Source organism: Accipiter gentilis, chromosome 22 (assembly GCF_929443795.1).
Source record: "Accipiter gentilis chromosome 22, bAccGen1.1, whole genome shotgun sequence".
Lineage (NCBI taxonomy): Eukaryota > Metazoa > Chordata > Aves > Accipitriformes > Accipitridae > Astur > Astur gentilis.
This window is the reverse complement of record NC_064901.1, coordinates 14,641,410-14,658,389: the sequence shown is the minus strand read 5'-3', so window position 1 is coordinate 14,658,389 and position 16,980 is coordinate 14,641,410. Positions and strand designations below refer to the sequence as shown.

Sequence of the window (16,980 nt, the reverse complement as noted above, 5' to 3'; positions counted from 1 at the left end):
GCCTCGGCAGCCCCGGCAGCCCAAGCCCCGCCCTCCCCGCTAACCACGCCCGTCTCCGCCCACCGGCACGCCCCGCGGCCTCCTCCTACCGCACGCCAGCTCCGCCCCGTGCTCGGGCCTCCCGTGGTCCTGATTGGCTTTCGCCCGAAGCTCCGCCCCCTGGCGCGCCGTGGAACCGCCCCCGTGCAGCGCCTCTCCGCGGAGTGCTGCTGGCCCCGGCACCGGCGGGCGCCGTGAGCGGGAGTAGCGCGGGGAGGGTCTGTGCGCCGGCTCTCGGTGGGGAGGCTGCGTGGACGTATATTATATACAGCTATATACACAGAGAGAGAGAGATGGGTATCATATAGGGGTATATACATACGTGTGTGTGTGTGTGTGTGTATTTACCCTGGTACATGTGTATAACCCTATAGGTATACTTCACTCTATATATGTAGGTCTGTATAGGGATATAAGTTCTATATATATTTACCCCTTTGAGAGAGGACAGAAACGGCATAAAAAAATAAATGACATGTTATTTATATCTATGGCATGTGCAGATAGAGTGTGTTATGCACAGACATAATTTCAAATACTTCCATAAAAATGTGTCGGTATAGATACAAATACAGCTACAGGCACTGGCTTGCCAGGCAGTCCTGTGCAGGGCAGCGGGGTCCTGCCCACCCTTGCAGTCGCCCTGCCGTCGCACCCACACCGGCCGCGTTATTTGTGAGCTTCCCCCAGTGGGACGAGGCGCAGAGGGCCGTGACTCAGCTGCTCGGCTGGGTGGTGTCCAGCCAGTGTTTGGCAGAGATAAGCCCCCCCTGACATCCTCCCTTTATTCCGGGCTTTTTGTTTGCTTTTGTCCTAACACACAAAACAAAAACTCTTCTGAGGACTGCTGCGGTGGAGGCAAGTGTAAGAGGGCAGAGCGGTGATGACAGAGGAGAGGTGTCCCAAAGTAAGTGACCGAGTGAGTCCCCAGGGCTCCTGAACGGAAAATACGGGAAGGGGGCTATGTCTGTGTGCACGTGCTGGGACCCACCGATGAGCCACATAAGATGCTGCAGGAATTTGTACCATTACCTCCTACGGCATCCTGAGCGTTCACCTGTCCTGTCAACTCAATGTCGGCAGAGAAACGGTGCGTGGGTAGTCATACCTCTGAACTTCAGCCATGCTGGACGAGCTGTAAATGTTGAAACCATGTGGTCATCGTTTGATCTATTCAGTTCTGATTCCTTGTGCCTTTAATGATGGTGCTTACCACGGTGCAGCTCTCTGCAAGCAATTTCTCAACATGGACTTTCAATTTGGGATATTATTTTGTATCTTGTCTCTTGTGTAGGCAAGGAAGCTTTAGTGGGACACAGGACCTATGAGGATGAAGTTCATTTAGCCTGGGATCTTTTATGCTTATTACCCACTCTCTAATTGCTTTATCCAGTTTAAAGTATCCTCTTACAGTCAGACTACTTACTTGAGGAGCTGCTCCCTCACGTAAGACATCTTGGGCAGTCGGTGCTTTTCTGTTGTTACAAAGTTCAAAACATACCTACTAGAGTCACCTGCCCACTTCTGCAAGGGTAAATGGTCGTTATTATCAACCAGCAGTAGTGCTGTCATTTTTTATGATACTTTTAAATTAATTTCTTCCAATATTGGCTTTGGTAGGAATTAGAGGGTCATTAATATATCTGTGAAGCTGTAAAGGTGGATGGATGTAAATATCAAGGTGGGAAAATAAATTGTGTAAGGTCATCTTAGCAGAAAATATAACTGGTATATTGAAATTAGTAAATGGAGTATAGGCAAAACATTTTTCATCTTGAATTTGTGTTTCCATTAAGCAAGCTGGCATTCAATAATTTAAAAAGCTAACATCAGTTATATTTTCCAAAATTTAGAAATACGTATGAAATACCCATAGCAACTTACACTTGAATGGAAGCTCATTTGCTGTCAACAGAAGTCTGTGGGTTTCCATGCTGATGTAGTGCTTCTCATAGTCAAAATACTAAACCATACATATATTGTGCAGGTCATCTAGCAAAAAATGTCTCCATTTTTACCTTGCAACACTGGAACGATAAAACGCTTTTTATCTAAAATAGGGTCTGCTGTGCATTGCCTTGGAATATTATCAGTGTTACGCAAATTGCTAATAACGCTTTGTGTTTTATAGCAGCTTCTAACTAAGTGACTCTGCACAGGGAGCGATTACATGCTACACTGTGGTACTCTGGCATTTACATTTTAAAGCCATTTCTGAAACTGAAGTCTCAAAGCATCCCTATCACTTGTTTCCAAGCTCTCTCTCTTATTTTTCCATGTCAACTATTGCCTGTATTAGTTTTTCCACTGAGCGTCAAAACTGTTGGAGAATTACTTTTAGCAAGTAAATGTAGCTCTGATCTTTGGGTGGAGTTTGCAACTACAGGTCTCTGTGGTGGGGCCAAAAGTAGATCCACCGAGAAGCCATTTTCTGGCTTTGAAAAAGCGGTGGGGACAAGCGTGACTGGGATCAGGTGTGAAAACACGGTTGCGTTTCTGTCAGCATGCAGTGGCGGGCAGCATCTACGCTAGCTTTGTGCTCTTATGGCGGAGGACAGAGGCTACCTGGCCCGGTGTAAAGCCTGCTGGCGTCAAGTTAGCCTGCCGAAATCTGTTAATGACTTTGAGCTGGCAGAGTAAGTTCGCACGGAGTCTGCGCTCTGCGTCATGCTGCCACAGAGCTTTTGATCTGCTGCATGGAGCGCTGCAACCAGATCCGTTGTGTCGTTAGGCCACGGCAGCCGTCACCGGCTCGTCCCAGGTGTGTCAGCTGCCTGGGTCCTGTCACTCGCGAGATGTGTGGGTCACCGCGGCGCTTGCAGTACCTGCTCTGGTCTTGGCGAGTGGTGTCAGTCACCTGAAGTCAGTGGTGGCTGTTGCCAGAGCCACCGGAGGCATGCCATCGGGGTCATCAGTCACACATATCCGTCGGGGAGAGCACCGACAGCGGGCGCTCATCTTACTGACAGCGGTTTGGGTCAGAAACTGCCCACCGGAGCCGGCAGTCCTGTCAGGCAGCCAACACCTCGTTACCAGTCATTTGGTTATGGTGGCCCTCTCGCTCGCCTCAGACGCCAGCACTGACAGAATTTGTATCAAATGTGCAGGAAGTACTTTAGGCTGGAAGTATTTTTAAGTTCTTTTGTACATGTAAAAATAAAATCAAGTTATATGAGGTGACCAAAGCAGCTGTTAAAACTGGTTTACCCACAGCATGACCTACTGCAGCACATTTTCACTGTTCCCCACAGGTGGAGCAGTATGTTGGTGAAATTAAAGGTGGCCTGAGACCAGCCATGAAGCTCACGGTCATAGGAATGGTACACTCCAACCCCAAGAGGTAGGTGAAGGGGCTGGTGGGGGCTTCACCCTGTCATACATGCTCCTACCTGTCTTCTAAATTTGAAAGATTTCTTGAGGGTCTGTGCTCTTTGGAGGAAGAAAGTCAAACAGAGTCATAACTTACGGCTTGCTTTAATTTTCCTGCTCTTAGATCAAGGTAAAAAGGGCAAGAAAGAATTCACTGTTCAGCCTTTCTGACTGCCCTGTCAGGATTTTCTACTCCTTGCCCTTATCTAATGTGAACCAGAGGGGGCACACAAGTGGCATTTCTCCTCCAAGAAGAGGTGGAATTCTGAACCTGCATCTTGGTTGTCTGCTGCAGGCTGGAATCAACACCATTTAAAAAATAGTGGTTTTGGCACAGGAGGTGCAGGTTCATTGCTGTGTTTAACCTGGGTGACAGCAACTAAGCTTACCATTACACTTTTTTGCATCTACAGTGATCAACTCCAGTGCTTCCACTGGTGAAGATTTTGCCATAACCTTTTTAGGACACAAATTAGAATTGGCTCATGCACAAATATTGGTTTGATTTCAGTCACAAGAGAGGGAAAGCAACATCAGAAGTCACTAGCATCCTACTGGAAACTGGAGGAGAAACAAAGACAAGCCTGTTCTCATCCCTTTCTGTAGCTTCTAAGCCTGTAGAAGTCCCATGTTTCAGTCTAACAAGGAATCAATGGCTGTCTGTAGTCTTTATAGGCATCTGCCATGTTCACCATGTCCTTTCACATTTCTGAAAGTCCCAGTCATTTAATTGTTTTTTCAGCTTTTCAGTGACTCTGCTCTGTGATCCAGTGGATACAAACAAAGATGTTGGGCTGTTATTTACAGTTAACTTTAGTGACAAATCCATCACCCGAAATGCACGAATTGCTGGGAAATGGGGAAGAGAAGAGAAGACTATTCCCTACTTCCCATTTACAGCAGGCGACACGTTTAAGGTAATTTTTGGGTTACTATGAATAGGGTAGAGAAAAGGATGGGAAAAAGGCTGAAAGCTACGTATATGACCACAAACAGCTAACTATTGACATTGCCAGGTTAACTAGTCTAGTATGGCACAGAGAGCAACAGTTCAAGCCCCAGTGGGAGAGATCCATTCCTTTCTCTAGTCTTAGTTAGAGAACTCACTATAAGGAGCTTTGCAGTATCGTCTCAGCAGAGGGTAGGTTATTTATTAGGGGCATTTCAGAAGAACTGGTAGACTTTGTGCTTCACTATCACCTTCACATGGGGTTCTAAGTCCATGCTGGTGAAATCAACTCTGCTTCTGATCTCTAACACTCTCCCCTGTCCTTTTCCATTGCAGATGGAGCTCTTATGTGAACACCAGCAAATACGAGTCTTGCTTGATGGACGGCAGCTCTGTGACTTCACTCACCGCATTCAGCCCCTGAACCTGGTGAAAGCTTTGCAGATCTCAGGGGACATCAAGCTTACCAAAGTGGCTTGAAAAATAGGAGGCCACAATGGCACCACGGGACAGAGGCAAATGTACTTTCTCCTGTCTGAGAAATGTTTTATCATTTTCCCCTGGCTGGTTCTGGAGAGTGGGAACTGTATCATTTTAATTTGCTGATGTGTTTAAAATGTACACCTTTTTTTCCTCATACACACTCAGCAATCGCAGAGCTATGGCTGCTCCAGGTAAATCAGAGAGCCTTTGCTGAGATACTCTTTTGGCCTCCCAAACTACAAGATTTATGATGCTATGCAGTATCTCACATCCTCATGGCCCCCTAACACTCCGGGCATGCCAGCTGCTGGAGCTCAGTCCTCTGCGGTGGGGTGGCTGTTACCCTTGTGACTAGAACTGGGCAGTATGCAGGTGGTGGGACTGAGAAAAGAGAAGCAGGAGATTTTCTTACAAGTGAATAAGGGAGACTGGTGGGCCCCAGCAAGGCCCATGTTATCAGGAGAGAATTGCTTTTCCTGGAAGCTCTGCTCAATCAGCACAATGCCATCTGCGCTTCCCAGTACAGAACAATAAATGCCTTACCAGCATCCCTCTCTCTTGCAGGTAGCGTTCTCGTGAATTGAAAGGTTTCAACAGCTGTGGACTTCACAGTCTTCTCTGGACCAGTCCTAGGAAATGGTATCTGTAGCTGAAACTGCATTGCCCATTTTTGTATCTAATTAAAACTGCATCTTTGGTGGCAGACTTCTTTACCAGCTCTATTAAATATTTGAATGCATGTGAGTGTTGTGCTGTTATTTCATTGCTGTAGATTTACAAAAAAGTCCTAAATACATGGCTATTCTAATACCTATATAAGCATATATCATAGCTGCTGCCTTTGGCTCTGTCTGGTTGGTTATAATGCAAGATGAAGGGGAAAGTCTCCAGATGAAGAGACTTTTTTTTCAGTACATAACTCAGAGAACAAAAAAATCTGCAAGGAGGTGGTTCTGTGGCTAGAGAGCTATCAAATTCCTCTGTGACTTCAGGGAAGATATATAACATGCTGTCTTCAGAGGGCTTTTGGAGGCTCTGCAGAGTCTGGCTGTCAGATAAAGGTACTCAGATAACACAAGGAATTTTATTAAAATAGTATATCAGCAGGCTGGACTGGTGTTTTAATCATCTCATACATTCTATCCTATTCTCTGGTGTTGTGGAGAATGTCTCAGTTTCTGTATAAGTCTAAATTTACAGTGTATGAAACCATTATTTTCATATACTCAAACTGCCCTCTGAGAAAAACTGTGTCTAAAGAGCACAGGAGATTGAAATGCACTGCATTTTTTTTTTATACGTAATGATATCAAAGTCAAGTTTACTAGGCAAATAGTGGAAAATTTAATGGCTTAAAATAGAAAAAGCAATAGTCAGAACTGCTGTTAGAGTTCTCAGTCCCAATGGTACTCCACATAAATGGACTTAGTGGTGATAATCAGGAGGAAATGTCTTGCTTTTATGGCTGAGTGATTTCTTCCAGTATATTCAGCACCAGCAATTGTCTGGAATAACTGCTGCTCGTCTGATTTGATACTCAGGATCCTGTACTGCTATGGGCCATTACCAGCACAAGAATAATCTGTATACTGGAGAGGACGATCCTTTGGTCTTTTCCAGCCTAACAGAGAACCAAATGGTAGAGCAGACGGATGGACAGACAGACCCCTGGTTTGTTTTGCAATAGTGATTTTCCTGGCAGCTGGGTTGTGGCTTAGCACAAGACTCTTGTGGTATACCAAGAAATGCAGCCGCAGACACCAGGACCTTTCATGACTTTGATTCAGCCAGTCTTAACTAATTAAGTTTATGAGCCCCTTTATAAAGGGGAAAGGAGCAAGATATTTCTGCTTTAGGATAAAGCACAACCTGGATCTGTCAGATATAGACTGAATACTTGTACAAAAGAATTCTTTTCTTCCATCTTGGAATATTATATCTCATTGTTTCTTTGTAAAGCCCCATTTGTCTGTATCCACCTGTTGTCTTTTTTCTCTTGGTTAGATCGTTCTTGGTGGGGAATTATTCTGGATCTACATGACTCCTGGGCACCTAGGATGCTGGTCTGCTAGGAATTGCTAGGTGCTATGGCAATACAAATAACAAAAAAGAGACTATCTAAGGGAAAAACAACACTCCCAGACAATGAGAGCAGGAAACTTGCTCACAAATGTGACTTGTCATTTGGCTTGGAGTCCAGCTTACTCATGTCAGTGGTTTGATTGCCTCAATCCACTGTGCTCGCTCTGCCTTGGAGCTGGCCTGAATATAATAATGAATGTCATTTTTGGTGATAATTTTGAAGAGGTTGCCTTGCACATTGCCCTTCACTCCTGCAAAGAAAAAAAACAAATCAGGAAGGTGCACAGAGAAATGCTTTGTGGCAGATATGAAGCTTCATAGGGAAGAATTTTAATTTAGTGAATTAGGGTATTTCATTATGGATAAGACATGTAAAGATCTTGTGTCTTTGATTTCCCTTCTGCAAAATAAAGATATAGGACAGACACCCCTCACATAGGGTGTATGAACTACTGTGTACTATGCATCATATATAAAATAGCCACTGTTTAGATAGAGAATCCTACTTGAGTTATACAATGCAGGGATGAACTCCCTACCAGTTTGCGTGGTAGATTTGATTTGCTCCTGCCCACCTTTGGCTTTCTCTTAGCAAGGAGCTGTTGTGTTCATCATGACACCCAACCCTGGACCATATCTTTTTCAGACCCTGTCTTTTGTCTTTAGAAAGATGCTCTCTATTTGAGATCCACACGTTGTGCTTACTGTTATAAAATAAATTGCTTTAACAGCAGAATCGTTATCTGTGTGGCTGAGGTTCTAGACAAATGCCTAAGCTAAGCATATTCACTAGCAGAACTGGTTTTTGTATTGCTGTCTTTGTGTCTCCCCTACATTTGGGTTCTAGCAGATCAAAAAGGAAAAGGTAATAGCATAAGCAGAGAGGACACACACAAGAGGGATGGCATCAGGGGATGCCTCAAGACTTTGAGTTAAACAACATCCAAAAAGAAGGCATTTCCTCTTTGTCTGTTAACTCTGGAATATTAAACAGTGTCTTAGGACTGTCTCAGAGGTCATCTGACTGAGAAAAGCCCATAAAAAGGGGAACACCCAAGATAAGTGGAAATACTACTAAAAAAATCCCCTCTGCTATGGGCAGCCCAGCAGTATGGGGATTTTTTATGATATGCCCCTTCCCTTGCTTGCAAGGGGAGAGGAAAGACCAGCACACCAGACAGCTGTGCACACAAACCCACACCCAAAGACTGTATTGCTATGGCGTAAATATGTATGTATGAAAGTTTAGAGGCTCGTGCTTACCTGCTGGGACTCCATTGTCCTCCAGAGCTGAGACAAGACAGCCACGAAGAGAAAATCCACCTACTGGCCTGTTTTCTTCCTGCAAAGAAAAAGGAAATGAGGCTTATCTGGAAAATATCATCATTAGAATAATTTCCCAGAGCACATCAATTATTTTTATGAAGGTGGAGATGTAATACCAGTCTTTCCAGATATAAAACATCCATGTCACAAGAGAAGTCAACTAGGACAAGTAATTAAATGAATTACTATGTTGTTTCAGTCTCAGATGTTTCTCTGATGTAGCTGGGAATGGTGGAGATCAATTAAAAGCACAAGGGTAGGCTAAAAATCACATTTCAAACTTATGTATAGTCTTATCAGTAACAACCCATATTAAAAAAAATATATATATATTTCTGCAAGTTTTTCGCTTGCTGCTTTTCACTGAGACTGTATGGGAAAAATTTGACTCTTTCCACTAGTAGGCTGGTTCTCTTGTCTGATCTACAGGTTCTGCACTTTGAGTTTATAGCATTGCAAGGGTGAGTTGCAGCACAAAAAAACCCACAAAGAAACAGAGAACAAAAAATGAACCAGCTCCGTAAGCTCTTTTCACTGTTATGTTGTTTGTGTTTTCTTTAAAAGTCACATAAAGCATTTCTGTACACGTTCTTTTAGCAACCTGTTGGGCTTTGTGGTACCCTATGCATCTGGGGCTGATGGATCCACATGCCATTCTGGGTTGCTCAAATTGATTATTATATCCATGAAGATAAATTTTACTATTCCCTGAGCAAGTTTAAAACTGAGTAGCAGAAATTCCTATAAATACTTTGGCATCAAGGAAACCCTATTCGATGTTGGAATAAGAATGTAAAAAATCCCCATAGCATTATGACCCTCAAGTGGTGGGATGTCAGCCCAGAAAAATCACAGCGCAGGAAGAATCCCTGCAGGAGCGTGGTCCCAGACTGTGTGGGTACAGCAAAAGACCAGTCCCAAGAAGACTTCTGCTCCTCGGCTAAGGAAAAGGAGTCTCACTGCGGAAAAGACAGGAGGCAAGGTGCAGGGACAGAAAATCCCTTGCAAGGGACAACCTCCCAGGGTAAGGCAAGAGAGGTCCTATTCCCCAGGAAATGGATAGAGGAACCTGAAAAGAGATTTGGGTGAGAGAAGCATTTACAGCATAATTGTATTTTCATTATAATGTTTAGGTTTGTAAGAGGATTTCTGGGGGTAGTAACTCCCCACTCACATACCTTAGTGGGGTCATAGTAGTGCAAAAAAGCAGGATCAGCTCTCAAAACAAACCTCCTCACCTTCCAGTTTTTCCTCTTGTGGCCCTGCAAAACAGAATAACTAAAGTTACCACCAGTAAATATCTCCTGAAATGGCCATTTTCCTGCAGGCTGTAGGGGAGACCTAAACAGGTACTGAAAAAAAGAGGTTTTGAAGCCAACAGAGAAAAATCTTTTCTGACATCTTGGTAACTCCCAGGATTTTCTGCGTAACATCTTTCTTCATACATTGATAGTTCCTTCCTCTCTCCCTTCCTTGTGCTGAGAACCAAGAAAGCAGAGTGACAGGACCGAGTGATTGTATCACCGATTCCTGTTCTTAATTTCAGATTAAATATAGGTCTTGGATTAAAACCCCATGCTGTGCATGCTCTGAGGGATTACGTCAGGTCCTTCTGCAGCTCTTCACTCTTTCACCCCAGTCCTCGCAGCTGCTGACAGTGCAGGACAGCACCGCAAGCCCGTGCCAGGCCCCGAGGGCATCATCCCCCCTCCTGGAGGTTTGGTGCTGGGGCTCAGGGTCAGCCTCGGGCTGGGGCCGCTGGGGGCTGCCCCTTACTGCTGCTGGCCATGGGAAGAGGCTCCTGGGCAGCTCTCACGTCCTGTGGTGATGAGGGGGCTGCCCTGCCAGCCCCATAGGGATCCCCCAGCAGCTCCTGGCACCCAGCGGTCCGCCAACCCTCGCTGCACCCTGGCAGCTGGAGGAAGGAGGGTTGGGGAGCATCTGATGATCCAGTTTGCACAACACTAAAATCACAGCTCAGGGTACAAAGCTCCAGAGTAGAAACGGGCCGTGCGGTGCAGGTAGGGTTCCTTCTGTCTGCAGGTGGCTGCATTATGCTTTGAAACAGCGTGATTGATCCTCATCTTGTTCGTAGCAAGGGCCAGAAACTAAATCTTGCAGATTAAGGGTGGAATCCTGTAAACAATTACTGCCAACAGGTAACTGTGCCCAAAGAAAACAGGTCTCACCACCAGCACAGCATCCACGTGTACATGAGCGACTGTCCACAGGTAAATGTCCACTTCATGCAAAAATCAATCTACTCGGCTTTGAAATTTGTCTGTGGCCAGCAGAATGTCATAGCTGGATGGGATAGGTTAAACCAGAGGAGAAGTGGATCTGCTTGGAAGCGAATGTAACACCCCTGGTGGGATTTGGAGTTTGGGTGGGACTTTTGCTTTTGATACTATTTTATACCTTTCAGTGTACACGCAATATATACAGAATATCCAATTAATCCTGCCTGAGCAGCAAGTTCCATAGCTCACTTCTTCTTTATAACTCAATATTCTTCACCACACGATCTCTGATAGTAGTACTGACAGGCACGTTAGCTCTGCTGGCCCCGCTCGTATAAATCTTCTCTAGGAATCCCTAAGAGTTGTCATTTTTCTTGTTTCCCAGTGAAGGTTCAAAGACTGTATTTACCTGTTTCACTAAGAATCCTTGCTTCACAATTGTGCCTCTTAATTCAGAGATGTTAAATTGTAGCTCTTCCTTGGAACTGCTCTTTTTCTTACTGCTCTCAGCCTGCAAATAGGGAAAAGATGGTTCCACTTTTCTTTTTAACCTAAAGACACTTTCAAGTACAAAGTTCTGCATTTTATTTTCCTTGAGCTGTTTTTAGCTCATATTTCCCAAGCAAATTCTATTCTGCAGCGCTGCTGCTCAGCTTTGTATGTCCAAGATTTACAAGCAACAGATTACAGCTGTAAAGCCTACATACGCACTGTGGCCTTGAGTTTTAGCATAACTACAGCACGGCCTCCGTTAAATGCAGACACAGCACTGCACTCAAGGGACACACCCCTTTTCATGCCTAATTAGGTAATTTGTAGATCCGGCCATATCCATGTAGCTGTTTGTCTCCAGCAAAAGTGCAAATGTTAGTACTCCTAAAAGCCTAGAGCTGCTCCTTCTAAGTTTGCTTTCGTAGCCTGCGTGTTTCACCTCTGGTTGCACGCTGTGCACGTCCCCTTTACCACTGCCCCAAACGAAGCATGTGACGAGGGGCAGGGAAGGTGCCTCTTGGCAGCTGTGCCACTTACAAACATGTACAGCGCGGTGGAGTCGTCGAGGAACTGCTCAGACAGGTCGCTGTAGCGTGTGGCCTCAGTGCTGCGGGCCCCCACGGGCTTGATGAAGTTCTCCTCCATCAGCATGGATGCCAAGGTGACGGCCTCGAATCGTGACACAGCAAAGCCATTGGAGATGAGCCAGTCCACCAAGGCAGAACCTGCGGGGAGAAAGGCAGCTCTCATACCAAGACAACACGCTCTTCCAAGGCGAGACAGATGGTCTCCTGCCACGCAGGTCATCATTTGCTGAAACATTTTGGCACCACCACAAAGACTGTCAACGAAGTGCAAGGTTGACTAAAAGTGTGGGGTCCTACATGTGCTTCCATATATCCAAAGAGCAAGAGAGAAAGGTGGTAGAGAGCTTGGCTGCACTGCTGCTTTCCACTGGGCCCCAACTGATCCCACCGTGAAGGCAGGACAGTAGCTCCCTTGCCTCTGCAACATGGCGTGTCAGATGTGAGGAAGCTCTTTGCCTGCAGTAGGTATACCTGTGAAGGTCTCTTTGTATCTGTTGCCTTGCTCCAAGTTGCGGGTCAGCTTAATTCCAGTACTGCTGTCACACATCCTCTCCACTATGTGGCTGTAAAAGAGAGCACAGGACAATGTTAGTAGAATAGAAAGACAGGCAGAAATTGCCACATACTTCCGTCAGTGCCTGGGATGTCCTCATGATTACCAACATAAAGATGGGAAACAGCCTAGATACCCCTCCAGAAGTTTTGTCATAAGTACGGTATAGGAAAACTTTATTCTCCCAATAGCAGCACTAAACAAGCTGCCTCACAAAGTATCTTTCAATTTAAAGCACTTCAAACTGAGCTGTAGTCAGCTTCCATTTACCTTCTCAACACAAACCAAATTAATGCCATTTTTCTATTTCTTAATCAGTTCTCTGTTTCCTCTTGTTTAACATGATGCACCCTAAAAATCCTAGTCTGGATTCCAGCTACCAGCTTTGAAAGCTCACCAACATGGCATAAACAACGTCATCGCCCAGTCCTTTCCTGACATCACATCTGCTGAGGTAATTCATCTCCCCATTGGGAACCTTTGCAGCTGACTAGGAAGGTCTTCAAGCCAGCAGTGAGGTGCCCATGCAGAACTCCCAAAAAATGATGGTCAAGAAAAAGCGCATTCCCATGCCCTGGCAAAAGTATCCGCAAACCTAGGGCAGAGCAGCCAGTTTAGAGGCTCCTGGCTACAAAGCAGCAGATCTGTGCAGAGAGGAGCTTCCCTTAACCCTCCACACACATCAGCTCAGGCGCTTTGCATACTACAGCAATAGCAGGAGGAGAAACCATACACACTTACTGGAGGCTGATATTCTCTAGCAGTTTGAAAGAGTTCTTCATCCTGTGAAGCTCTTGTACTTGTACTGGGTGACCAGCATGAATAGCTCCAGTGATGTCTAAAGCCCAAGAGTCTCGCTCTTCCCTGGAGCAACATTCAAGGAAATAGTCTGTATTGGTTTTTGTCTTTAGTTTGATGAGTAGCTGTAGAGAAAGAAGTGCAAAGCAACAACATCATTTAGCTATTGTCCTCCACTTGCATTTTGCATCTTTAACCACTGGCCCAAGTGACACAAAGAAGTCTGATATGGCATCCCACCTGAGCAGTGCAGAACAATTCTTGGCCAGAAGAATGCTGGGCACAGCTCTGGGGTTTTTTTACTTCCCCCCACCTCAAATCCCTGGGGTTTCAGTTGCAAGCATGGTTTGCATGCATGGACCTTGTGGTACTTCAAAGAGAGCAGACCACCCAGATACTGGATTACATAGGAGTGTACTGCTGACTATGGAGATTTTCACATCTAGATCTCTAGTTTCTCAACAACTACACACTCTCACTGGACTGAAACAGTCAGCAACTTCCAGAGTAATTTCCTTTCTGGCTCCACTCAGGGGAAGTCTGTACTGCCGCTACCCACGGGTGAGCGGAGAAGCGGAGGGCTCTTTCCCTTCCAGAGCCCTCTTGCTTGAAACTTTCCACAGCAGCAATGTCCCATTGGCGAAGTAAAAAGGAGTCTGACTTGGCTGCCCAGGAGCACCCCATGCAAACAGCCAGGGTTTAAGGCAACTACCACAGATAATAAGTTTCCCTTTTTTCCCATCCTCCTCAGATTTTACTGAGCTGTCCATGTCCTCCCTCCACACACAGCTGGGCTGATGCACTTGCATTTATTCTTGCCACTGTGTGTGGGGGGGTGGTTTTGGTGTTGGTTTTTTTCGTTAATGGCTGTAACTCAAATTTGGGCACAGGGAACAGCAAAGACACAATGAGGGAGATCTTTGCTTGTCCTGGTTATGTTGCTAATGGCAGCTTTCTTTTGGCTGGGCCTAATCCTGGAAATACCCCGGCGATATGGTTGCAGTAATCAAACAAGTCAGGAGGAGAGGAAGAGACTAGGGAGAAGTTAGGAAGTGAGCGTCATTGAGAAGGGATACATTTTTCCAGTCATACCGGTCTGTTCTCATATTCCAGGCATGGACAAGTAATAGTGCAGCCATCCAAAAGGATCCTGCCCTTTGGAGAAGGCTCCTTCTTGCCTCCTTCAATTTTGTAATACAGCAGCTTATCCTGAAGCAGAACGAACCATCTCACTTTCCAGTTACGAACGATATGTCCCTAGAGGGGAAGAAGTCCACATAGCTAACTTTAATACCAGCACTGAGAAGTGACTGTATTTTCTTTTGTGTGTGTGTGTGAAAATACCATAAACTAATAAGAAACTGTATGAAAAGATACACCAGAAGTCATCATGTTCTCCCTGAAATACACATTTTCAGTCACAAAATAGCACAGCGCCATCACTATAAAATCATGGAGCAATAGAAAAGTGCTTTGCTCTTTCTCCAGCAAGGACATCTTTGCTGGCAAGAATTGTTGCAAAAGCTCACATGAATTATCTCAAAAGGCCATCATTTAGGTGCACACCGGCCTGCTGACAGCACCAGGCAGGAACAGGGCTAAATCCAAAACGTGTGAAGGCTCTTGGAGACAAACTCCTCCTCCCTGGTCACCCTGAGTGGTGTTGGATGTGTTTTGTCCTTTGTCATTTTGATGTGGCTGTAGGTGCCAAGTGGTTTTGAAAGTGCTTTGCTGGGTGAATTGGCTTTTCCTTACATCCCCTCTTACTGCTAATGAGTGGTTTATTTCTATCCTACCTGTCTCCAATCTCCTGGGCTAAAACATTCCCTGTGCTGCTTTTTCCTGGAAAGGAAATAGGCTTTTTAATGGCAAAAGACAGAACGCAGGCTGCTGTCGAATGCCTCCTGGCTTATACCAGAACACAGACAAAACCTCTTCTTTCCCCTCTGTAAACAGTCCCCGGCTCTCTTTAGTCCAGCCGTACAGGAGAGCAAACCCAGCGAGGGCTGGCACTGACAGGCTCCGTCCCCACAGCGTCAGGACCAGCTTTGTAGGGCGGGGAGCTGACTTGCATTTCTACAGGCGATGGAGCGTTACAGCCAACAGGCGAAGCACTGGGTAGAGAAGTTCTGACACCTGGGAGAGCGTGGGCATAGCTAGAAGAAAGGAACATGCAAAGTCCAGTTGTGGCAAGAATCAAAGCTCGTTAATTCTCTATGAGTAAAGGGGAAACCCAGCAATTTCCAAGAAAAGGTGCGGTAATGAGTCTCTATAATCCAGGGCACTTTAGATTGAATGTCTCCCAGTCTATACTAAATACCATTTATCTAACTTGAGTTTGTTCTCTCCTTCCCTTTGCCTTCTACAGTGGGTTTTTCACCTGTTCTAAAGTTCCTTAGCCATTTTTCCTGAGAGTATGTTCTTTGCTATGGCTCTTTTCGTTCCTTCTTGGAGATTTCCTCTTTTTCAGGAGGTCGCCTTATCTTTTTTTCTTCATCTTTACCTGACTTCCACACATTTACTTTTCATTTATAATACATTACAATACATAATTAATTTATAATGCACTTAGATCATCTCCTTGCCTCTGCTCTCCTCTTAGGAAGGCTCTGTTTTCTTACCTGATCCCACTCCTTCCTCAATTTTTTCTCTGGATCCCTTGTTCCCTTCTCCCTGTTTCCTTTAGTCATGTTCTTTGTGGTCTCCTTCCTATCAAACTGCATATCTTGGTGATGTCGTACAGACTGCTGGCAGTTACAGCTCCGTGTGCTGCCGATAACCTAATCCTCTCACATACTTGGTGCCTCGGCTCCCCATCTTGAATTCAGTAGTCACTTAAGTGCCACAAGATACAACGGTAGCCCAGAGAGGAGAGCAGGAGCTGGGACTGCTCTGCCCTGGCTGCGGGCAGGAGGATGAAGAACAGCTCAGGCTCTGCAGCCCTTCTCCGCATCGAGCATGGCTTCACGTGGCCAGCGGCTGGCTGGCCGGCCGGCCAGGAGCCCTGCCAGGGGAGCTCCTGACCAGGATCACCTTCATGTTAGCACCAGAAGCACTGCCACGTACTGTAGAAAAGCATTTCCTAAGGCGTGGCAAAGCTTTGAACCTTTGAATCACATTTTGTGTGTGCACTCAAGGACCCTGTTAGTCATCGAGACAGGGCTTTGGTACTTAAAGCAGCTTATGCCCCTTGCTAAGTTGCCGTCTTGTGTCCCAGCTAGGACTGACTTGGTCCTATAGGGAGAAATGTTGGAAAAGCTGAAATCTGTGACACCGTCTTTCAGCTCTTTTCTCCACATTTTGTCTAAAACTTTCTTACAGTGCAGCTTGAGGGGTGTGGAAGAAAGAAGTTATTTCAAACACATTTCTATATTTTCATTGCTCTGATCCCCTTCAAAAAGGGTAGTCCGTTCTCCATCCTCTTATGTGAAATGGGAAGCCCTGCTCAGCTGGGTCGCGAAAGGCGGCACAAACTATCTTAGGAGACTGTAAAAAAACACCTTCCCTCTCTCTGTCCTCCCACAGCCGCTTCCACTGCTGCTTCATAGCCATTTGCCAGGTAGTTTTTTAATGTGCTGTTTGCAGAGGTGTGCCCTAGGTGCAGGCATACTGGCTTTCTGATACCTAACTGAGTAATCCTGATAGCGAATTCATTTTCTCCTGGGTAAACGCCTGTGCAGGGAAAACTCGAGGGAGGGTGGTGAACACCTGCAGTCCATGCAGCTCCCCCGGCAGGCATCTGCACAAACCTGGCGGACCTCCTTTCCCGGGAGCAGGCGGGAGCCCCCTCAAACCCAGCGCCCAACAGGCTGCCTTGCCATGAGCCCTGGCTCGATCCAGTCTCTGCTCAGGATCTGCTTCCACGTTTGAGCAGATCCACACGAAAGGGAACCGGAGCACTTACCCGTTTGACGAGGAAACCCTCCTTCAGGACTCCAGCTGCTTCCTGCATCGTGGCCAGCAGGCAAGAGAGCTGAGCCCCCACCACGAAGCGTCCGAGCCCTGGCAGCCTGTCCCTCTGCATGCAATTTAAGAAAGCTCATTTTTCATTGCTACCCTCCT

General features: G+C 45.9%; 2 protein-coding genes across 4 annotated transcripts; one reads left to right on the top strand and one right to left on the bottom strand.

Moving 5' to 3' along the window:
• Positions 1-192: 192 nt before the first annotated feature.
• On the top strand, positions 193-5,579 carry LOC126049407 (galectin-related protein A-like). 3 transcript variants are annotated; one of them, XM_049825769.1, is made up of 5 exons: positions 193-946; positions 3,291-3,379; positions 4,151-4,325; positions 4,694-4,872; positions 5,405-5,579. In XM_049825769.1, the coding sequence occupies exons 1-4, from the start codon at positions 923-925 to the stop codon at positions 4,835-4,837; spliced, it is 432 nt and encodes a 143-aa protein (XP_049681726.1). In that variant the 5' UTR covers positions 193-922; the 3' UTR covers positions 4,838-4,872; positions 5,405-5,579. The 3 variants fall into 3 exon arrangements, with proteins under 3 accessions (XP_049681726.1, XP_049681725.1, XP_049681728.1); XM_049825768.1 differs by having other exon boundaries at positions 4,694-4,878; XM_049825771.1 differs by lacking the exon at positions 193-946 and adding an exon at positions 953-1,129 and having other exon boundaries at positions 4,694-4,878.
• A 326-nt stretch (positions 5,580-5,905) lies between these two features.
• On the bottom strand, positions 5,906-16,941 carry PLEK2 (pleckstrin 2). Its single transcript, XM_049825767.1, has 9 exons — positions 16,823-16,941; positions 14,011-14,175; positions 12,862-13,043; positions 12,039-12,130; positions 11,518-11,705; positions 10,898-10,999; positions 9,427-9,510; positions 8,186-8,264; positions 5,906-7,173 (listed from the first exon to the last, which is right to left on the bottom strand). The coding sequence occupies exons 1-9, from the start codon at positions 16,868-16,870 to the stop codon at positions 7,046-7,048; spliced, it is 1,068 nt and encodes a 355-aa protein (XP_049681724.1). The 5' UTR covers positions 16,871-16,941; the 3' UTR covers positions 5,906-7,045.
• Between the last annotated feature and the right edge of the window lie 39 nt (positions 16,942-16,980).

Coding starts and splice junctions, on each gene's coding strand:
- PLEK2 (XM_049825767.1), bottom strand. CDS start 16,870: ATGCAGGAAGCAGCTGGAGTCCTGAAGGAGGGTTTCCTCGTCAAACGG. Junction 11,706..12,038: donor ATACAAAGAGACCTTCACAG/GTATACCTACTG, acceptor TTCTCCCCGCAG/GTTCTGCCTTGGTGGACTGG. Junction 7,174..8,185: donor GGACAATGGAGTCCCAGCAG/GTAAGCACGAGC, acceptor TTTTCTTTGCAG/GAGTGAAGGGCAATGTGCAA.
- LOC126049407 (XM_049825769.1), top strand. CDS start 923: ATGACAGAGGAGAGGTGTCCCAAA. Junction 947..3,290: donor CAGAGGAGAGGTGTCCCAAA/GTAAGTGACCGA, acceptor TGTTCCCCACAG/GTGGAGCAGTATGTTGGTGA. Junction 3,380..4,150: donor GTACACTCCAACCCCAAGAG/GTAGGTGAAGGG, acceptor TTGTTTTTTCAG/CTTTTCAGTGACTCTGCTCT.